This window comes from Oppia nitens, unplaced genomic scaffold (genome assembly GCF_028296485.1).
Source record: "Oppia nitens isolate AA-2021 unplaced genomic scaffold, nextdenovo-longstitch-racon4-pilon3 scaffold2_pilon_pilon_pilon, whole genome shotgun sequence".
Taxonomy (NCBI): Eukaryota; Metazoa; Arthropoda; class Arachnida; order Sarcoptiformes; family Oppiidae; genus Oppia; species Oppia nitens.
In genome coordinates this window covers 8,813,546-8,835,310 of record NW_026533210.1, presented here as the reverse complement: position 1 = coordinate 8,835,310, position 21,765 = coordinate 8,813,546, and the positions used below count along the sequence as shown (strand labels likewise).

The 21,765-nt window shown below is 28.7% G+C and overlaps 3 protein-coding genes and 1 non-coding gene across 5 annotated transcripts; 3 read left to right on the top strand and 1 right to left on the bottom strand.

Annotated features, from left to right (window-relative positions):
* Nucleotides 1-1,476: 1,476 nt before the first annotated feature.
* Nucleotides 1,477-8,548, top strand: LOC128954868 (ATP-citrate synthase-like). 2 transcript variants are annotated; one of them, XM_054300469.1, is made up of 8 exons: nucleotides 1,477-1,503; nucleotides 2,435-2,602; nucleotides 2,685-2,807; nucleotides 3,655-3,988; nucleotides 4,069-6,479; nucleotides 6,605-6,764; nucleotides 6,851-6,950; nucleotides 8,413-8,548. In XM_054300469.1, exons 2-8 carry the CDS (start codon nucleotides 2,453-2,455, stop codon nucleotides 8,429-8,431), a joined length of 3,297 nt encoding a protein of 1,098 aa, XP_054156444.1. In that variant the 5' UTR covers nucleotides 1,477-1,503; nucleotides 2,435-2,452; the 3' UTR covers nucleotides 8,432-8,548. The 2 variants fall into 2 exon arrangements, with proteins under 2 accessions (XP_054156444.1, XP_054156443.1); XM_054300468.1 differs by having other exon boundaries at nucleotides 1,480-1,503; nucleotides 2,432-2,602.
* A 1,214-nt stretch (nucleotides 8,549-9,762) lies between these two features.
* Nucleotides 9,763-11,962, bottom strand: LOC128955286 (POU domain, class 6, transcription factor 2-like). The gene is made up of 3 exons (XM_054300941.1): nucleotides 10,497-11,962; nucleotides 10,250-10,424; nucleotides 9,763-10,155 (listed from the first exon to the last, which is right to left on the bottom strand). The coding sequence occupies exons 1-3, from the start codon at nucleotides 11,824-11,826 to the stop codon at nucleotides 9,801-9,803; spliced, it is 1,860 nt and encodes a 619-aa protein (XP_054156916.1). The 5' UTR covers nucleotides 11,827-11,962; the 3' UTR covers nucleotides 9,763-9,800.
* Nucleotides 11,963-17,457: 5,495 nt separating this feature from the next.
* LOC128956235 (vacuolar protein sorting-associated protein 41 homolog) lies at nucleotides 17,458-21,124 on the top strand. Its single transcript, XM_054301924.1, has 11 exons — nucleotides 17,458-17,638; nucleotides 17,721-17,750; nucleotides 17,900-17,995; nucleotides 18,097-18,180; nucleotides 18,258-18,329; nucleotides 18,416-18,544; nucleotides 18,639-18,835; nucleotides 18,908-19,047; nucleotides 19,143-20,789; nucleotides 20,853-20,932; nucleotides 21,060-21,124. Exons 1-11 carry the CDS (start codon nucleotides 17,576-17,578, stop codon nucleotides 21,114-21,116), a joined length of 2,595 nt encoding a protein of 864 aa, XP_054157899.1. The 5' UTR covers nucleotides 17,458-17,575; the 3' UTR covers nucleotides 21,117-21,124.
* A 371-nt stretch (nucleotides 21,125-21,495) lies between these two features.
* LOC128956447 (5S ribosomal RNA) lies at nucleotides 21,496-21,614 on the top strand. Its single transcript, XR_008484513.1, has one exon. It is a non-coding gene; the product is annotated as a 5S ribosomal RNA (ribosomal RNA).
* The last annotated feature ends 151 nt before the right edge of the window (nucleotides 21,615-21,765 follow it).

Below are 21,765 nucleotides of genomic sequence, written 5' to 3'. Positions count from 1 at the left end.
TAAAAGAAATAATAATTTAGAAATAATAAAACGTGTACAATACAGTATAAATATTTATTAATATATATATACAATATTTTAAAAAGCAATTAAAATGCATTAAAACTTTACTTTTTTTACTAATTGATAAATTAAATTACATACTAAAATACTACTAAAAAATTTTAAGATTTACATTGAAATACTATATCACATATGATATAATATTATTAATAAATAAACTGACTTTATTGATTACTAAGTTACTGTAACTGCAAATAACTGATAACCCCCCGGGGGTAACCCGTAGGTATAATATATATGTTGGATTACCCCCACTTTATTACATACCATACACTAGCAGCATATGCTTGTTTATGTGGCTAAAAGTTTTAAAAAACTTGTATACCTGTAGAATAGCATTTATATAACGACAATATTCATAAATAATTTAATACCAATTTTATTATGAATTATAATCAGTATTAATATAAAAATAGATTTATTAATTAAGTAAAGTTATAATTTATTTAACTATTATTTTAGATTCATATATAACATTACTATATTAAATTTTTGTGTTATATACTTTATTTTAAAAATAATAATAATATTTCAATATAGTAAAATTTTTGTAGTATTTATTAATTTAACTGTTTTTTTTTAATTTTTGTTGTTGTTGTAAATTATTTTATTAATTAATAAGTTGTATACATGTTTCCAGCAATAAATTTTAAAAAATTATTGTTAAATTTTAAGTACAGTATTTATTTTGAGCAAATGCTGAAAATGTATTTGACATGCATTATTAACATAGCTGTAGCTTAGGTAGGTTAGGTATTAAATGGTTTGCCCTGGAGTGCGGTAGAGTGTGTATGTGTATGTGTATGTGTATGTGTATGTGTATGTGTATGTGTATGTGTATGTGTATGTGTATGTGTATGTGTATGTGTATGTGTATGTGTATGTGTATGTGTATGTGTATGTGTATGTGTATGTGTATGTGTATGTGTAATACATGTGCCAACGCATGTGTGATCAGTTTACATAACACACGTCACCGTATGAGACGCTTCTCATACGAGAGTCAGTCGACTAATAATAATAATAATATACAGTATATATTGTATTATAAAACTATACTTACATTTAGGATATACACTACATATTTATATCATATATATATATATATCTGGCGATCACACCATTGAAAAATTGCAACCATTTTTTTAAAACGTGAATTACTTTTTTTTGAATTTTATTATATTATATTATTTTTTTAGGTGAATACAAATTCAATTAATTATTTATATTAATAACATATATATATATTTGTGTTGTGTATATGTGTGTTAAGTGAAACAATAAAATAATTATTTGTTTGTTTAATATATATTAATATATAATTGTTTAACACATTTGCAAGCAAATTAAATATACATTAATAACATTACATTATATAATTGGATAATACAATAATAATAATAATATTAATAATCAATATATAACAGTGTGTTTGTATGTGTAAGTAATTGACATTTCAAATACATTATATACATAAAACATGTTAAAAACATTTAGCGCTAATAAACTGTTGTATGAATATATAATTACTATATAATTAGTTTTAAAAAATAATAATAATTTAAATGTGTTTGTGATTGATAAATGTTTAAATATAATAATTAGTAGTATTAGTATAGCCAAAAAATTACTATTATATTAGAAATATATCTATATATTAATTATAATTAAATAATAACTTAATTGATAGTAATTATTAGTATTATTATTATAGACTTTTATCCCTTTAATATTTTTAACCCTCGATATGCTATCAGAGTATATACAGTGAATAAAACTAATTGACATTTATTTTTTGAAAAATTTTAGGATAACTTTAATCTTGAATTACAATTTTTTTGAGAGAAAATAATTTATTTAATTGAAATTATTTAAACTATAATTATATTAATATAAGATATATATATATATATATATATAAATAGTAAATTTTAATCAATTAGAAAAATAATTATTAGAATTATTATTAATAACTCTATAATATATTTAAAAATATATTTATAATAATAATTATATAAATATATTGGTTTTTACGAAAAAAAATTATTTATATTTAGTTATACTTATAAATTTCAAGGGAGTTGTTGTAACTAAACTTAAAAAAGTTTTTATTAAAAATAATTTTTCCCGTTTTGGCTAATGATTAGTATTATTATTATTATTTGAAATGTTAGGGAAAACACATTGTTTTTTGTGTGTTTTAATTTAATTACAGGAAAATCAAACATACAATTTGTATTTAAAAGAAATAAAATAAATTTATACCAAAAATATACTGTTTTTTTTATAATTACTATATTATACTTATATTTAATTTAAATTAAATATTAAAAATTATTTATAATCTATATATATATTGTGTGATTAGTAGAGTTGTAACAAAAACGAAATGTCAGCTAAAGCTATACGAGAGGCGACCGGAAAGGATCTGTTGAATCGGTATCTGAAAGGAACTGTCAGTACATCACGTTTTGCTTCAGTCACTGAAGACACCGATTTCAATGATCTGATCGCTCAGAATCCATGGCTTAAACATGAGGTCTGGTTTTTTTTGAGATAATAATAATAATAATATAAATTAATTTGTTTTTTTAAATATCTTAATTTATATTTATATATAGCGTTTGGTTGTAAAACCGGATCAATTGATTAAACGAAGAGGTAAATTGGGTCTGATTTTAGTGAATGCGGACATCGATGGCGTCAAGAAATGGGTTTCCGAGCGAATGTCTAAAGATATTCAAGTAAGAGATGAGATAATAATAATAATTAAAATATCTTATAAAATATTTATGATATGATATATTAAGAAATTGTTGGTTAATATTAATATTAAAATATATTTTTTTATTTTTGCTAAATAATGAAAACTATTATAAGAAAAAAATTACTACATTTTCCTTATTATTATATATTAATTTTGACGTTAAATTCCTGACTGTCATTATGTTAGAGAGAGAGAGAGAGAGAGAGAGAGAGAGAGAGAGAGAGAGAGAGAGAGACATATATCACAAATATATGAGAAATTCCTATCATTGAAATGTATGCCTTATTTTGTTTAAAAGGATATCTTATTGATTGATATTTAGGACAGAAAATTATTAGTTTATTTTATAAATTTATTTATTATTATTATTTAAGCATAAAATTACGGTAATAATCTATTAATATAACTTACCGGTATATATATATATATATATATATATATATATATATATATGCATAATATATGTTTAAATTTTTATTTATTTTGTTTAAACAGTACCGGTAATTGAAAAATTTGTTAAGGAATTTATATATGTATATTAGTTTTGCCTAACATTTCCTTTATTATTCAATAACTAATAAAAAACTAATAAAAAGTTATTAGATAAGTTAAAGGTTAGAGTTAAACAATTTTTGTTTGATAATTACCAAAAAAAATAAAAATAATTTTTATATTTATTCAGACAATTAGCCTATAGATAGATAATAGCTATTGATATATAGATATTTAAAAAAATAATTTTTTGAAGATTTTATTCAAATATTACTAAAAAAAAATTTTTCTAAAATTAATTTTTTTCTATTTAATTTGATTTTAATTAAAAGATCGGTAAAGCGACCGGAAAGTTGCGGTCATTTATAATTGAGCCGTTTATGCCACACAAACAAGACGAAGAAGCATATATATGTATTTATTCACATCGATCGGGTGATACCATACTGTTTCATCACGAGGGCGGCGTCGATATCGGCGATGTCGACTCCAAAGCACTCAAGTTAGACATTCCCATCGATGGTCAGCTAACCGAAAACCAAGTCCAGACACAGCTGTTGCCGAATATATCGAGCGATAAGTTGCCATTAGTGACAAAGTTTGTCCTCGACTTATACCGTGTTTATGTTGACCTGTATTTTACTTATTTGGAAATTAATCCGTTGGGTAAGCCGTTTAGACACATGTAATGAAAAATTTAATGGTTTTTATTATAAATTATTTTTGTTTTTTTCCCGATCAAATAGTGGTCACCAAGAATTCTGTTCATGTATTGGATTTAGCGGCCAAACTGGATTCGACGGCCGAATTTATTTGCAAACAAAAATGGGGTGAATTTGAATACCCGCCGCCGTTTGGCCGGGACGCTCTACCCGAAGAAGCCTATATTGCCGATTTGGACGCCAAAAGTGGTGCCAGTTTGAAGCTGACAATTTTGAACAAAACTGGTCGCATTTGGACAATGGTAGCCGGCGGCGGAGCTTCGGTTATCTATGCAGACACCATTTGCGAACTTGGAGGCGCTTCCGAGTTGGCCAACTATGGCGAATATTCTGGCGCTCCCAGCGAACAGCAAACATATGAATACGCGAAGACTATACTGACACTAATGACTAAAGAGAAACATCCCGACGGAAAATTGTTGCTAATTGGCGGCGGTATCGCCAACTTTACTAACGTTGCGGCCACTTTCAAGGGTATTGTCAAAGCGTTACGCGAATTTCAAAACAAACTCATCGAACATAAGGTTGAGATATTTGTCCGACGGGCCGGTCCTAACTATCAGGAAGGCCTGCGTGTAATGAGAGAGACGGGCAATACTCTAGGCGTTCCCGTTCACGTTTTTGGACCCGAAACCCATATGACTGCCATTGTGGCGATGGCTTTGCATAAGAAAGACATTCCCGAACTGCCCGAATCCAAGGTGACGACAGCCAACTTTTTACTGCCCGGCAATATGAATGGTGATAATGGTGTAAATGGTGACGCAAGCGGTTCTCCAGCCGGCAACTCGTTGAATGGCCCGCAATCGGGTGCACTACTCACCGATATTAGCGCCACCGGCGATGCCACTAAACCATTGTTCACTTCGAATACCAAATCGATTGTCTGGGGAATGCAGACCCGCGCTGTCCAGTCTATGTTAGACTTTGATTTTGTCTGTTCGCGCAAAGAGTGGTCTGTAGCCGCTCTTGTCTATCCGTTTACCGGCGATCACAAGCAAAAGTTTTATTGGGGTCACAAAGAGATACTGATTCCAGTCTACAAGAATATGGCCGACGCTATGAAAAAACATCCGGACGCCGATTCGTTAATTAATTTTGCATCGCTTCGATCGGCATACGACGCCACTCTCGAAACATTACAGTATCCGCAGATCAGAACCATTGCCATCATTGCCGAAGGCATTCCCGAAAATATGACCCGAAAGATGAACAAAGAGGCAGCTCTTAAGGGCGTTACAGTTATCGGACCGGCCACTGTTGGCGGCATCAAACCCGGATGTTTCAAGATTGGCAACACTGGCGGAATGATGGACAACATACTGTCATCGATGCTCTACAGACCCGGAAGTGTTGCCTATGTTTCGAGATCGGGCGGAATGTCCAACGAACTTAACAATATTGTCTCGCGAGCAACCAATGGTGTCTACGAAGGTGTAGCCATTGGCGGCGATCGATATCCGGGAACAACATTTCTGGATCATTTGTTGCGCTACGAAAGAGATCCCAACATCAAAATGTTGGTTCTGTTGGGTGAAGTCGGCGGTATCGAAGAGTACGAAGTTTGTACAGCCATTCGCGATAAACGCATAACCAAACCGTTGGTCGCCTGGTGTATTGGTACCTGTGCCGGTATGTTCACCTCGGAAGTCCAGTTTGGCCATGCCGGTGCATGCGCCAATAGCGATCGCGAAACTGCGTTGACTAAAAACCAGGCGCTCAGAGATGCCGGCGCTCACGTCCCGTCGACTTTTGACGACTTGGGAAATACGATTCGACTCGTCTATCAAGAACTGGTGGACAAAAAGATTATTATACCTCAAGCGGAAGTTCCGCCGCCAACTGTTCCTATGGATTATCAATGGGCCCGCGAACTGGGACTCATTCGTAAGCCGGCATCGTTTATGACATCCATTTGCGACGAAAGAGGCCACGAGCTGTCCTATGCAGGCATTCCGATTACGACTGTCATCAAAGAGGAACTGGGTATCGGCGGAACTCTATCTCTACTGTGGTTTCAGCGTAGACTTCCAACTTATGCATCGAAATTCTTCGAAATGGTCTTAATGGTTACCGCCGATCACGGACCAGCTGTATCGGGCGCACACAACACTATTGTCTGCGCCCGCGCTGGCAAAGACTTGGTATCCTCACTAGTGTCCGGACTGTTGACAATTGGCGATCGTTTTGGCGGTGCACTTGACGGCGCTGCCCGACAGTTCAGTCAGGCCTACGATTCGGGAATGATTCCGCACGAGTTTGTCAACCAGACCCGCAAAGAGGGCCAACTGATTATGGGAATCGGACATCGGGTCAAATCGATTAACAATCCCGATATGAGAGTCAAACTGATGAAAGATTATGTTAAACAATCATTCCCTTCGACACCGGTATTAGACTATGCTTTGGCTGTCGAAAAAATAACCACATCTAAGGTAAGCGCATAATAACAACTCATGTTTTTAATATAATTACTGTAAAATTATTTTTTTTGTTGACAACTAATTGTGTGTTTATTTTTAAAATGATTCACAAATGATTTTTCAATTCAAATTCATAGAAACCAAACCTCATTCTCAATGTGGACGGAATTGTTGCCGTTGCTGTTGTCGATCTGCTCCGCAATAGCGGCTGCTTTACCGCCGAAGAGGCCCAGGAGTACATCGATGTCGGAGTACTTAACGGACTGTTTGTTTTGGGCCGAACTATCGGTTTTATTGGTTTGTATTATTAGTATTATTTAGTAATATATTTCAATTATTATCAATTGATAAAAAATAATTACCGGTATATCTCTAATTTTTAGGCCACTATTTGGATCAAAAGCGACTTAAACAAGGCTTGTATCGTCACCCGTGGGACGACATATCATATGTCTTACCCGAGTCTCAAATGAGCACAAATTAGTAATAATTTATTTTTCCAAATAATTGTTGAACAAAAAAAAGACAAACATATATTTAGATTTTAATTTAATTTTTTAAAATTATAATTAAAATAATAATTTTTATTATTTATTTATATATATATATAAATCTCAACGTATATTAACAAATTGTTGTCACAATTTGATGAAAATTGAGAGTCAATTAATAATTCTTATACTACAAAAAATATATCGTTTAATAATTATAATAATAATAATAATATAATTGAAATCTAGATTTTTGTTGTTGTTGTCATATGATGTGTATTCCAGTCGATAGTTATGTTATTTTAAAAAAATTTAATTTAAATCATTATTTTTTTCTCTCAGTTATCAATTTGAATCAATCATTTTTATAGATCTATTTTTACATTTTTTTCTCAATTATAAAACTTCGGATAATTTTTTTTGTTAATTATTTTATTTATGAAACAAAAACAAATATATATATATAATATAACAATAAAAATCTACAGAAAAAATAAATATATTTATTTTTAAAATATATATATATTATTAATTCATAGCAATAAATGGTTGTGAGTTTGAGGTCTTATTTTATTAATTAAGTGCTCAGAAAATGATAAACTAATTATTATATTTGAAAAGTAAAAAATAATTGATATATTTATTAAATACTAATTATAATGTGGACCTGATATATTTATATTATTTATTAATTTTTATTATTAATAATTAATATTTAAAAAAATATTCTCTCATTAATCCATTAGAAAAATATTAGGTAATTATTATTAAAATAAATACAAATATAATTAATTAAATATGTATTAATTAAGATAGTTGTATGAATCTATCTCTATGTCTATCTATCTATATATAAGTCAAATTAAATATTAATTAATCTTAAGCTATATTAATGTTGTAATCCATTTAAAATTATATAAAAAACATATACAGTAGTTATATATTAGAGTATGTCGTACTTAATATAGTTGTAATTATAATATGGATTAAATTTAATCTTACTTTGAAAACAAAAAAACTTAATTGTGAAAAATATCATTAATTTGTTGTTGTTGTTTGTGTGCCATTAAATTGTTTTAACGTTTTAATTATTATATTATATGCTTTTTTATTTAATTATTTAATTTACTACACTATTATTTAGCTGTAGTAACTTACTATTACTAATTATATATTTAATATTTTTTACGGGTCTATCATATAACTAACTTATTTAAAAATTTATTAGTCAATCATATATTTTAAAAAAATAATTATTAATTAATATCATCTTAATTACACACACATTTGGATATTATTAGTAAAAGTTATTATTTAAAAAAAATATCATTTTTTGCCAACAACTATATTATTAGACAAAATACATAATATATTATTAATATTATTAAAGATTATTTATTTTATTTTTTTAAATACGGATAACTAATTTGTTTTAACTATTTTTCTATTGAAAGCTTCGATAATTTGGATTAAAAGTAATGCCAAAAAACAAAGTTTACTTTTTAATACACAAAAAACATAAAACCTAAAATAAAACATTATTTGGTTGATTGACAAATATATAAAAGCGATTAAATTGGTTTAAATAATTGATTGATTAAAATGATAGTGAAATTAACAGCAATTTTTCAAAAAAACTCAAAAAAATAAATAAATTTCCATCTATTGGTGTCATAAAGTAATAGATTATTAATAATTTTATTATTAGTTTTTTTTTACAAATTTCTAGTATTATTAGCAATTTTCAAATATATTTTTTTATAATTAAATTTAGTTGTTTTTTAAAATTTCATTTTTTTAAATGTTATTTGTTTTGTTATTTTTTGTTATTATTATTATTATTATTTTTTATTAACTGATTAAAATAAATATTTTTATAATTATTTTTGTTATAGTAATTTTGTTGCATGACTTACCTTTATAAAATTAATAACACCTGGGTAATAATATACTGTACACTAGATTAAGTATTATACTATTGACTACTAGTTTTAAAAATAATATTATTAATATCACTAAATAATTAGTTATCACACAATTACATGGACAACAATTTTATCACAAAATCAATTTTTTTAAACCATAACTATATTATCGATAAATTATATATAAAATGTGCCATCTCATCTAAATTTTAAAAAATCAACTATTACTAAAAAAATGTCTTCATCAAAAAATACCGGTAATTTCAAACATAATATATATATGAGAAAAATTAGGATTAATTTCAATTCAATATTTATTTATTTAATCAATTCATTTGTTTTTTCTTTAAGAATTAAAAAATATATATAATTACAACTAAAAAAAATATTTTATATCAAAAAATAAATGAGATAATTATCATTATTATTATTATACATACAATTCGTTATATTATATATATATATAAAAAGTATACAATTGAACAAAAAAAGAGATCATCTAATTGTGAGTTTGTTTCGTATTATACGAAATATATAATTAGTATACATATATATAAAAGTATTTTCATTATTATATTATTCACAAAAAAATAATACCTTTTTTAAATTACTTAATATATAAAATCAATAGAGATTTTATAATTAAGATTATTTTATATTTAAAATCACCAGAAAATTTAAATAAAACAAAAATCCATTTACCGGTAATTGATTTTTTTGTTCATTTAATTATTGAGTCTTTTTTGTTGTTGTTAATTGTTGTTAATTGTTATTAATTGTTATTATTATTTTGTTTTTCAAATGGATTGTTGTATATATTTGTTGAGTGGTTTTTTTTGGTATTGAATACCGATTTTTTGTTTTGTTTTAATTGAGGGAAACAACAAAAATTATCCATAATTTTGTTGTTTTATTAATCATATGATATGATGATAATTGTTGTCATATTTTTTACTGGTATTTCTCAACGCCTGACGCTTATTGCAGAACCAAACTCTGACGACTTCCCGATCGTAATTCAATTGTTCGGACAGTTCGGTCATTTCGGAACCGGTCGGATGGGTATTCTTTTCGAAAAATATGTTCAACATTTCGAGAGCATTCGGTGTAAAAGATGTCCGACGCTTTCGTTTCTTGTTTGAATCGTTTCCCATAAATTCCGTAAGAGTTTGGTTACCATTTTTATACCTTTCCTCTGCCTCTTGCATCCAATTTTCTAAAACCGGTTTAATTTTTTGTGCGCTTTTCGGTGTGATATCTAATTTCTCAAATCTGTATTTTAAATATTTTTTTTTAATAAAAATAATAATAAACATTTTAGTGAACATTACAGTTAGTTATTATTTAGTTAAATGGTTAACCATACCTGCAAATGGCACTTTGACTATATGATGGACCCTCAGTGGCACTTAACGACTGTCCCACTTGTGTTTGTGTCAGACCTAATGACAGACGTCTTAATTTGAAAGCTTTGGCAAACTCTTTGATCTCTTCTAAATTAATTCCGTCGACAATATTAGCGTCGGTATTGCTTATAGTATCTGTAAATTTTGACAAAAAACAAACAATTTTTTATTAGTTAATCCATTTATAATTAATTGAATTAATAATACCTTTATTTGGAAGATTACAATGAGTTGTCGACTCGGCTTCCATCGTATGATTGGTCGACGAAGACGGCGACGATGTCTGACTTTCTACTGAACAAAGTCTCTCATTGTTGTTGTCGTCGTCGATGTCTTTAATTTCAGAACTGGTATCAAATGACTGACTAGTGTTCTCCTGACTCATCAGCGACGACGTCGACGACGATAACTGTGGCTTAGATGTGGTCGACGATACAAGTGTCGACACATTAGGCGACGACAGTGTCCGCGATTGTGTCGACGATTCAATTAGCTTTTGGTTCTGTTGTTTTTCAACAATTAATTGTTGTTTCTGTTGCTGTAATAGCAGTTGTTGTTGTTCTGCCTGTTGTTGTTGAATGATCTGCTGTTGAATCAATAGTTTGCTTTCTTCTAGTTGTTGTTGTTGTTGTTGCTGTTGAAGTAGCGAAGCATTTGTCACTAGTTGTGGCTGTTGTGATGATATAATCTGTTGAAGATATGGTTGGCCACCGATTTGTATGATCTGTGTAGTGGTAGTGTTTGATGGGTTTTGTGCGATAACTGATGGCTGATGATAGGCTTGATTTGAGATCTGAGGTGTGATTGCGAACACTTGTCCGGCAGAGTTGGCCACTAATTGTGTTTGCATTGGTAAGGCTGCTGATGCTGATGATTGAGGAGTACCCGTAACTATAAGATTGCCATTTTGTTGATATTGAGCCGAGTATTGTTGTTGTTGTGGTTGAGTAGTAGTAGACGGCGTTTGAGCTGCCAATCCCATGGCCTGTAAATTGGCTAAAGTGGTTGTAATAACCTGGCCGTTGGATAATACCATTTGCACCATTTGGTTAGCTGCCGGTGCGGCGGCAGAAACGGCGGGAACAGTCATACTGTTGTTGGCAGCAATTTGTTGGTTCACTGGAATGAGAACCTGTTGACCGTTAATAGTCTGTACGGCGTAACCCTGTGTCAGGCCAGCTATCGACGCACCGGTAGTTGTTGTCGCTCCTCCTCCTCCTCCTGGAGCTGCTATAACATATTGAGTGCCGGCTGCCGATTGGGCTGTCAACTGTTGTTGCAATTGTTGGAGGACTTGTGGATTTAAAGTGGTTGTTCCCATTATTTGTTGTTGTTGTTGTTGGGCACCGGTATTTGGTGTGGAACTAACAATATATTGAATTCCACCGCTTGTCACCACTTGCTGTGTCTGTTGCTGTTGTTGTTGCTGAGGTATACCAATGATTTGTGTGGCAGCAACCGACGACGCTGCCAACTGGCCACTAGTGGCCGCCGTTTGCGTGTTAACCGCCGAGTATGTAGTCTGCGGAAAATGCATTGATGATCACACAGTTGTTGAATTCGTTTCATTTAATTGTCATATCTTTATGAGTGAAGGATGAGTAGGAGGAGATGGTGGTGGAGATGAGGTATTTGTTTTGTATCGTTGAACCACTCATGTCCTCAGTTTGTGTGTCTTTGTGTCACTTAAGAGATATAAATATATATATATAGATAGATATATAACATATATATATATATATATATTTGAGTTGATATTTATTCAGCAAATAATCTCAATATGTTTGGCATTTAATTCATTATTAAATACATCATTGTTTGGGTAAAGAATTTTAGTTTTTTGGACTTAAAATTATGTTTGAACAGAGAGTTTCACTGAACACACATTCATATATATATATATTGATTACTCTCTTTCTATGTTTAGATACTGTGGTATAACTGAATGAGTGAGAGGAGACAGAGAGAGAGCTGCACAGGGCTTCAGGACTCAGTGATCAATGCAATTAAGTCTTGTGTCAGAGGAGGGAATGGGCTATAAAGAGAGTGAACGAGGCATACATTTAGAGTGGAAAAGGGAGGGAATATAGTCAGGGAATAGGAGACTACAGTACTGGGAGATAGAGAGAGATGTTGTCTGTGTGTGTGAGAGAGAGAGAGAGAGAGAGGCATTATATGCAACCACACCTCCCATTTTCCGATGGCTTTCCTTTCCTCTTTTTAAACATAAAAATCACTGGCTATTAGTGCCCGAAAAATATATGTAAATTTCGATGCATTTTCATCACCAAAAAGAAATCCAAGCAATCATTATAATATTCGTTTCTCTCTTTCGAAAAATCATTATTTTTTGATTTCCCATTCAATTCAAAATGTATACACATTTTACATACCATTCAATCACTACAATCTCTCTCTCTCTCTCTCTCTCTCTCTCTCTCTTAATGTAATTCCTCTTATTTTTAAATCACATATTTATTCACTACTATTATTTCCCTCTAAATTATATTGTTTTCTCCATTTACTACTAGTTTAGGTTTTTAACTTATAAAGTATACCGTATTATATCCTACCCTACCCTTCAAAAACGCATCACCACTTGAGATTGAAGAAAAATTATACATATATTTAAATACATTCAACAAATTATTCAAACTATTTTATCTATATATATACGGTATAATATATGCTTATTCAGGAAATAAATAGTTTTTTTTGTTGAGTTTAATTTTTTTTTTTTGATTCAAGCAGTGCACCGAAAAAAAGTGTTAAAAATAAGTTTACATTATTTTTCCATATATTATACTATAAGGCGATTAGAAAAGCGCAGCATTTTTTGCACTGGAAATATAAAAAAGAGGATTTAATCAGAAAATAAAAGTTTAGATTTTTTTGTTGTGTTGTTTGGCTTAAATTCATAGTATAGGTAATAGCTATTAGATATCATTATTTTACAATACAAATGAAATTGTTTTTTTTAAATAGAAAGAAAGAGAGACAAAAAAAGGAAAGAGAGAGAGAGAGAAACAATGAGTTTTTAGTTAATATTAAATATATGTTTCGTTTAGAGACCCATCAAAAAACTTATTTTACATAAATATATAGCCCGACATACAGCTCCGGGCATTAATAATGAGTAGTCGTTCCTATGTTTTTCTAAAAATGATGGTAAGCTTGTGTTTTTGAAAATGACAGTAAAAATATATTAATGATAGCAACTGATAGGCAACTGTTAGTATTAGTTGTAGTATAGGTGCGGTGTGTTTGGACTCTAAAACTTTGGTAGAGAGAGAGACAGGGAGAGAGAGAGAGAGAGAGAGAGAGAGAAAAGGCTCATATATTTATGTATATATATATAATTCATGACTTATAGGCTAAGCCCCGGACTGTCATATTTTTCTGTTCAAAAATTCATAATATATATAATGTTTTCAAAAATTTTTGAATATAACACTAGCTTTTAAAAGACTTTTGGCGAAAAATTTTTGAGCTTTTCCTCGCCTATAGAGAGAAGTAAAGAGAGAGAGAGAGAGAGAGAGAGAGAGAGAGAGAGAGAGTCATAAATTATTACTTGCTTTCAATACATAACTTAAAAGTATTGTAATAAATGTGTTATACATTTTAGACACAGGTTTTTGGTGGTCAAACACACCATAATATATATATATAGGTATACAATAAATATATGGTATACCACACACACAATGGGTTTTCATGGAAAGTCATATTTTGAGAGACAATATATTTCCCATCTTTATTGTCGTCGCAGAAAAATTTTGATGTGATTTTCACTTATGGTTTCTCTCGTGAAATATATATAAAATTTTTGTTTATTTTTATTTTAAATTTTTTTTTTGTTATTAGTATAAGAAAATCCTGTTTATTGTATATATATTTTTCTCATTTTAAATAAACTTCTTTTTTAAATTATCTAATGGACCAAAAAAACATATGCTTTGGTTTTATTTTATTTTGAAACAAAACTGCTGTTTAGTATTATAATAAATAATAGCATAGCATTGAAATTCATATTTTTGTTTGATGAATGTACTACTAAAATATATATTATAAAAAATTATACATATATTTATATTAATATCAACAAAAAAAAAATATTTTGAGTTATTATCTCCCCAGAAAAAACAACATATTTATAAATCCTCTAAAATTTTTAAAATGCATTATTTTTTCAACAAAAAAAACATATATAATAAATTATTGATAAGAGATAAGGGGATGTAATTTATAGTGATTTATGTGATGTGACATTGATTATACTATCTCTCTCTCTCTCTCTCTCTCTTTCTCTTCAATAATATTTCCCTTTTATTCCCTAAACTCTCCGAAAAAAACCAATACATTAATAATCAATCGATTATTCAAATTCTGTTAAAAATCGATATTATTATTGTTTAACTTTAAAACTCTCTAAAGAATACGTCCGATACTTCAATGTTAACTCCAATAATAATAATAATACTAATATAATGTTAAACTTATTTAACAAAAATACGTTAACAAAATAGCTAATAGTTAGTTATATATAAATTAAATACACAGAATAAAGTGTATACATATCTTTATATAATACTTATAATGTAATACATGTTTCAATCTTACATCAAAAAATATCAATTTAAAGATATCATATTTAATTATAGGGTTTACCTAATATCGGTATATAATAATTATTGACTATAACCTAAAACACCAAACCTTAAATTTTAAAGAAAAATCATAATAATTACCAAAACAAAATTATTATTATATTATAACACCGATTTTTTTGAGACAAATATCTTATATACAGTACTTTAACAAATCATAGACATTATCGACATATCAACATAAATGTATTTACAGTACTGTATACACATGTTTTTCATTATAAACATGTATACATTTTAATGGCTAATTTATTTTTTGTGTTGAACAAAAAATAAAAAATAAACAACTAGATATCATAAATAAATAAAACTATCAATTAAATTATGCAGAGATTTATAGATAAATAATATATATATAGTCTATAAGGAATCGTATAATAAAATTATTAACTTTTAGAAGCTATATATCTAATTTACATTTAATAGTAATTTTCATTATAAAATTTATATATATATATACGGTATATAATTTAACAAAACTATGATTTACTTAACATATTTGTACAACATTTAATAAAACTATATATAATAAGTATAGAATATTTTTAAATATACACTAGTTTTATATTTTTATATACAGTAGAATCGGATTATGCTATTGTTTTCTAAGTAAATATAATCCTATTGTTTTGTAATATCGTTTCCATAGAATTTTAAAGTTATTTATTAAATCAAATTCATAGGAAAACATATCATAATACTGTATAATATAAATAATATTTATTAAAAGCATATGCCATTAAATTACTATACTTTAGTTGAAAATTAATTAAAAAAATATTAATAAAAAGCACAACAAATAAAAAACAAAATTTTTAATGAGCTTAAACATAATATAATAGTAGATAGACTATATAAAATATAAATAATAAAATACTGTATAAATATAATTAAAATTCACTTTAACTATTTTGTTTTTTTTGTCTGTTTGTTAAATACATTTATTTTTAAAATATATTATTTGAAATTATGTTATAATGTTTGCAGTATACAATTTATAACATTTAATTAAAATCTCTGTTTTTCTAAAATAATAAATACATACATATACTAAGTTTAAATATAGATAAAATAAAAATAAATAAATATTTTTAATTAAAATTAAAGATACTATGAATCTTATTAATTTTATAACATGTAAAATCAATTAGCAACATTATATATATAACTATTTAATTTAAATTAAATTAATAAAAAATTTTAAAAACTATGAAAATATTTATTTAACTATCTTTTTTAAATTAAAATCTATTTATGCAGGTATTTTTTATGTTAATTTATTGTTATTATGTTAATATATAAACAAGTTATTGTTTTTTTTAATCTTAATTTTTATTTTATATGCATGTTTGCAAAGTAACAAATTTTGTATATTTTTATAAAATGTTAAAATCGTTTAGGTATTGGGATATTTTTTTATTTTAATTACTTAAACAAAATTTTATTATTTTGTTTAATCATATATTAATACTGTATATAATATATACTATATATTATACTGTAGTATAACTTATAATTTATGATAAAACCTTTTAATTTAATAAAAAATCAAAATTTATATTTCATTTTCCCCAAATATTTTTATAAGCTTTTAATTATATCATTAATTAAAATAAATAAACAATAACTTAATTTATTTAGGATATATGTTATTACACATAAAAAAAATATTATAATTAAAAAAAACAATAACAGATCTATACTGTAGTTAAATAAAACTATAATTTATAACTCATTTTTTTTTTAACCATAAGTTAACTATAGGCTATAAGTGTTAAACTTTAACTGTATATACAGTATAATACATACCTATGTTTTTATTATCAGATAACTTATGTTAATGATTGCTATTAAATGTCAAATTACAACAACAATATTATTATTATATTACAGTTCAGTATTATTACTGTAATAAATGTAATAAATTTTTAAAAACAAATAATAAAACTAATAATAATTGTTGTGTTAAACACATTGTTTAGTCACCTATTCATTGAACACTAATTTATTAATGTGTGTAAAGTTATTAACAGTTAACAGTAAACTATCAATACATTAGAGACATTATACAGTATATACAGTACTATACAGTATATAGCAATAAAAATGTTTAAATTTTATTATCAATGAAAAACATATCACACATATGATTGACACAAACATAAGTCAGTGAAAAAAAAGTAATTAATAATAAAAACTGCACCACAAAAAAAATAATAAAAAAAATTATCGCTAAAAATTAGGATCAAATTATTTGGTGATAATTATTATTATTATTAAAGACAACAACAAAACACTTGTTTTGTTTGGTTTGTATGGTTTGTCTGTTAAATAAAATTTTTGTTATAATTTAATATCAATGAAGACGTCGTTTATTTTCATACATTTAGACATTGTATTGAAAATGTATTGAAAAAAAACATTTTTGACGCAATGTTTGCAAACATTATTATTATTATTACTTTTTTTTAATAATATAAACATTGAAAACAAAAAAAGTTATATCAATTGACAAAACAAACTAAACAACAAATACATAATCATATGATTTGATATCATTATCAGAAAAAAAAACTAAACACTAATTAAATAGCTATTAGTTTTGGATTATCAATACTAATGGATCAACTGTTGGAAACATCGACAACAACAACAACATCATCGACGACAACAACTCTTGAGGTTAATTTAAATAAGACATTAATAACTCCTATTTGATCCCATTTTTTTTGCTAACAAGTTTTGTTTTGTGTCCAACTAATAGACGGATCAAATCAGCGATGATAGCGATGAGGTTTGTTTTGTCATCAAAAAAGTTGATTTGTTTGTTATCTCTTAACCTCTCTCTCTCTCTCTCTCTCTCTCTCTCTCTCTCTCTCTCTCTCTCTCTCTCTCTCTCTCTCTCTCTCTCTTTCTCTCTCTCTCTTCCCGATTGGACAACAGGAAGTGGAGCCGAAACTGACGTACGAAAGGATTACCAACGATGTGACGGCAATACTGAAGAAAGAGTCGGCCACTTGTCTGGCCGTACACTCGAAGGTTAGTCTAGTCAATCAGTCAGTCGGACAGAAATCTCGGATGAATTGGTGATCAGATTTTTTTTTTTTTTTTGATCTCATCTTTACTTAATTATCATTTAGTTTATAGCATTGGCCACACATTTGGGCAAAATTAATATCATCGACGTATTGGGCAATCGTGTAAATGATCGCGAATTATGTCTGGTTTGTTCATTAATTTTTATGGATCAGTTAAATTTGTTATTGATTTTAAGTTAATTATTTTGATTTTCTGATGACAGCACAAGACATCCATCAATCAGATCAGTATCGATGAAAAAGGCGAATATCTGGCCTCCAGTTCCGATGACAGAGTATTTAATAATTTATTTTATTTGTTTGTTTATGTCTTTTATTTGACGATTAAATTCAAATTATTTGGTATTTTTTTTATCGACAGATTGTTATCATAGGATTGTATTCATCGGACAACAACTATCACAATACATTTGACCGACCCATCAGAGCCATAGCCATTGATCCGTATTTTAGGAAACGGCAGCGTTTTGTTGTCGGCGAAGGAGATAAAGTGATTGATTAATTAAATATATATTTTTGATAATTAAAAAAAAATGTATGTTTTGTATACTAATTATCATTAATTTATTTAATTTTCTTTTTAGATTGTTTTATACGAAAAGACATTTTTGTCTCGATATCGGCCGATAATTCTCCAACAATCGAAAGGCCAGATCCGGAACATCCGATGGCGGACACAATTCATTGCTTGGGCCAGTGATTTGTGCGTCAAAATCTACGATATTGAAGACAAAGCTGTTATCACTTATATTGAAAGAGATAAAGACAACGATTTGCAAAGGTTTTTCATACAATGAATGAAAATGTCTTAAACAATAACTTTTTTTTGACAATTATTTTATTTGTGTACCAGATTTAGACCTGAACTCTTCAAATGTCACTTTTGCTGGAAAGACGACAAAACATTGCTGATTGGTTGGGCCGACACTATAAAGATCTGCTGTATTAAACAAAAACCAAACAACGAACTGCCCCGTCGTTACGTCCAATTAAGTGAATATTTTTTGCTTGTTTTTGTTATCTTAATATCTGTTAAATTATTGGTAAATAAAAAAAATTATTCAACCATTTGTCTGTCCCTCTAACAGCCGCGTCGTTAAATGTCGGTTTCGGTGTCTGCGGTATAGCACCGATAGAATCGAAACTTGTAGTACTCTGTGTTAACAAAGAGGCCAATCAATTGGACAATACGTTTAACTGTAGAGTAGAAGTTATCGAACCGATTGGAACCGATGGTTACGAAGAAATTTCAAGTGATATATTATCGCCAAAGTCTTTCAACAATTGTCGCAGTAGTGACTATCACGTGGACTGTTTGCCTGAGGAAGGATTGTATTTGATTCTATGTCCGAAAGATTTGATTATTGCCAAACCGCGCGAAGAAGATGATCACATTACATGGCTTCTGGAACATCAACAGTACGAAGAAGCTCTGAAAGTGGTTGAAAACAACAACAACAATAAAAACATCAGAAAACATACAGTTCTAAGTGTCGGAAGTGTTTATCTAAAGTCACTGTTAGATGAGTCACCAACCAATCACAGTCAATATGAAAAGGCGGCTAAACTTTGTTGTCAAATATGTGGAACCGATAAGACTGCGTGGGAAAATCAAGTGATGCGTTTCAAACGTATTGGTCAGCTGAGAGTAATGGCTCCATATCTTCCTCGCGGACCCGAACTCATACTCGATCCGGCCATCTATGAGATTGTACTGAAAGAGTTCTTGGAATTGGATAGCAAAGGATTTTTGCAGACAATACGCCAATGGAATCCCAATATCTATAGTATTTCGACTATAGTTAAGGCAACACTGGGTGTGTTGACAATTGATCCAAAAAATCGAAATCTATTGGAAGCGTTGGCCGAATTGTATTCACACGACGGCAAACACGACAAAGCGTTGACTATTTATAAAGATATCGGAAATAAAGTACAAGTGTTTGATTTGATTCGGAAATATGGTTTATACGCCAAACTTCAGGAACAGATGGAAGTATTTTTCCAATTGAATTCAGAAGAGACGGCAAAACTATTAATTGAAAATCAAGAGATAATTCCCGCCGAATTAGTGGTCAAACAACTCCGTCCAAAACCTCAACTATTGTTTGTCTATTTGGACCAATTGGTCGCACATAAAGACTCAGAAGTCTGTTCAGCGCATCACGGATTACTTGTCCAACTCTATGCCCAATACTCGCCCGATAAGCTGATGGCATTCCTCAGGAGTTCTAATTACTATGAATTGGAAACTGCTTTAGAAGTTTGTCGCAAAAAGAATTTATTCAATGAAGTTGTGTTTCTTTTAGGACGAATGGGTAATACTAAAGAAGCACTTCAATTGATTACCGATAAACTCAATGATATTAATTACGCCATCGAGTTCTGCAAAGAGCACTCAGATTCAGAACTTTGGGAAGATTTGATCCGCTACTCAATGAATAAGCCGAGGTTTATACGGGTTTTACTTCAAAATATTGGCACACATATGGCTGATCCCATTGCACTGATACACCGGATACCAGAGGGTCTCAAAATTGATGGACTGATGCAAGCATTGGTCAGAATACTTCAGGACTATAATCTACAGACTGAACTGGAAGATGGCTGTCGACGTGTCTTAGTTTCCGATTGTTATTCGTTGCTTCAGAAACTCAATCGAGTTCACAAAAGAGGTCTTCTTGTCGATGAAGACTATATTTGTCACGGATGTCAGCGAAAAGTGTTTGCCAGAGGTATAGACTGATTATTATTATGTATACAATAATTATCTAATATTTTTCTTGTAATGCATACAGAGATCCGCTACGCAAGTGATATAATTGTGTTCAACTGTCGCCATGTTTTTCACGAAACTTGTTTGTTGACCACAACCGGCGTAAGTGTTTGTTTCGGATATAATATAATTGTCATTAAATTTTTGATTGAATAAATGTTATGATTATATGAATATAGAAAAATCAATTATTAATTTAAATACGATTTTTTTTGTTGATTTTTTACAGGAATTTGTTTGTCTTATATGTAGTGCTCAAGAAAGAAGTGAATTCAAGATATCATAGTCTATAAGCAATTATATTTGTGTCCAAAAATATTTTTATTAAATTAATTATATTATATTTAAATTATAGTATATTTTTCTCAACAAATTTATAGATGCTATCTATCAATAAGTTATGATGTTTTTTATTATTATATTAAGTCTATATAGTTTTTTTTTAATAAAATTACAAAATAAAAATAAAAAGCTATTTATTTATTATCACTAATATTGTGTACAAATATTGATTTTGTATAAATTATTAAATAATTTATTTAATTATTTTAATATAAATGCAATTATATAAATATATTTTAATTGAATAAAATTAATTGTAATATTTAAAGTGCAAATAATTGTGATGTTTAGTATTAAAACTATACTAACCTACCAGTGCTAATGTCTAGGGCCATATCACGCTGAAAGCACCGGTTCTCGTTCGATCACCGAAGTTAAGCAGCGTCGAGCCCGGTTAGTACTTGGGAGGGAGACCACCTGGGAATACCGGGTGTCCTAGACACTTTTTTGTGAGTGCTGCTAATTTTTAGTTTTTAAACAATTTTTTTATGTATGCACATTTTGCAAATCAATTATTTATTTTTTTGAAAAAATAATTTTATCAAACACTTTATAAATTGTATACAATATATGGTATACATATTAATATTTTT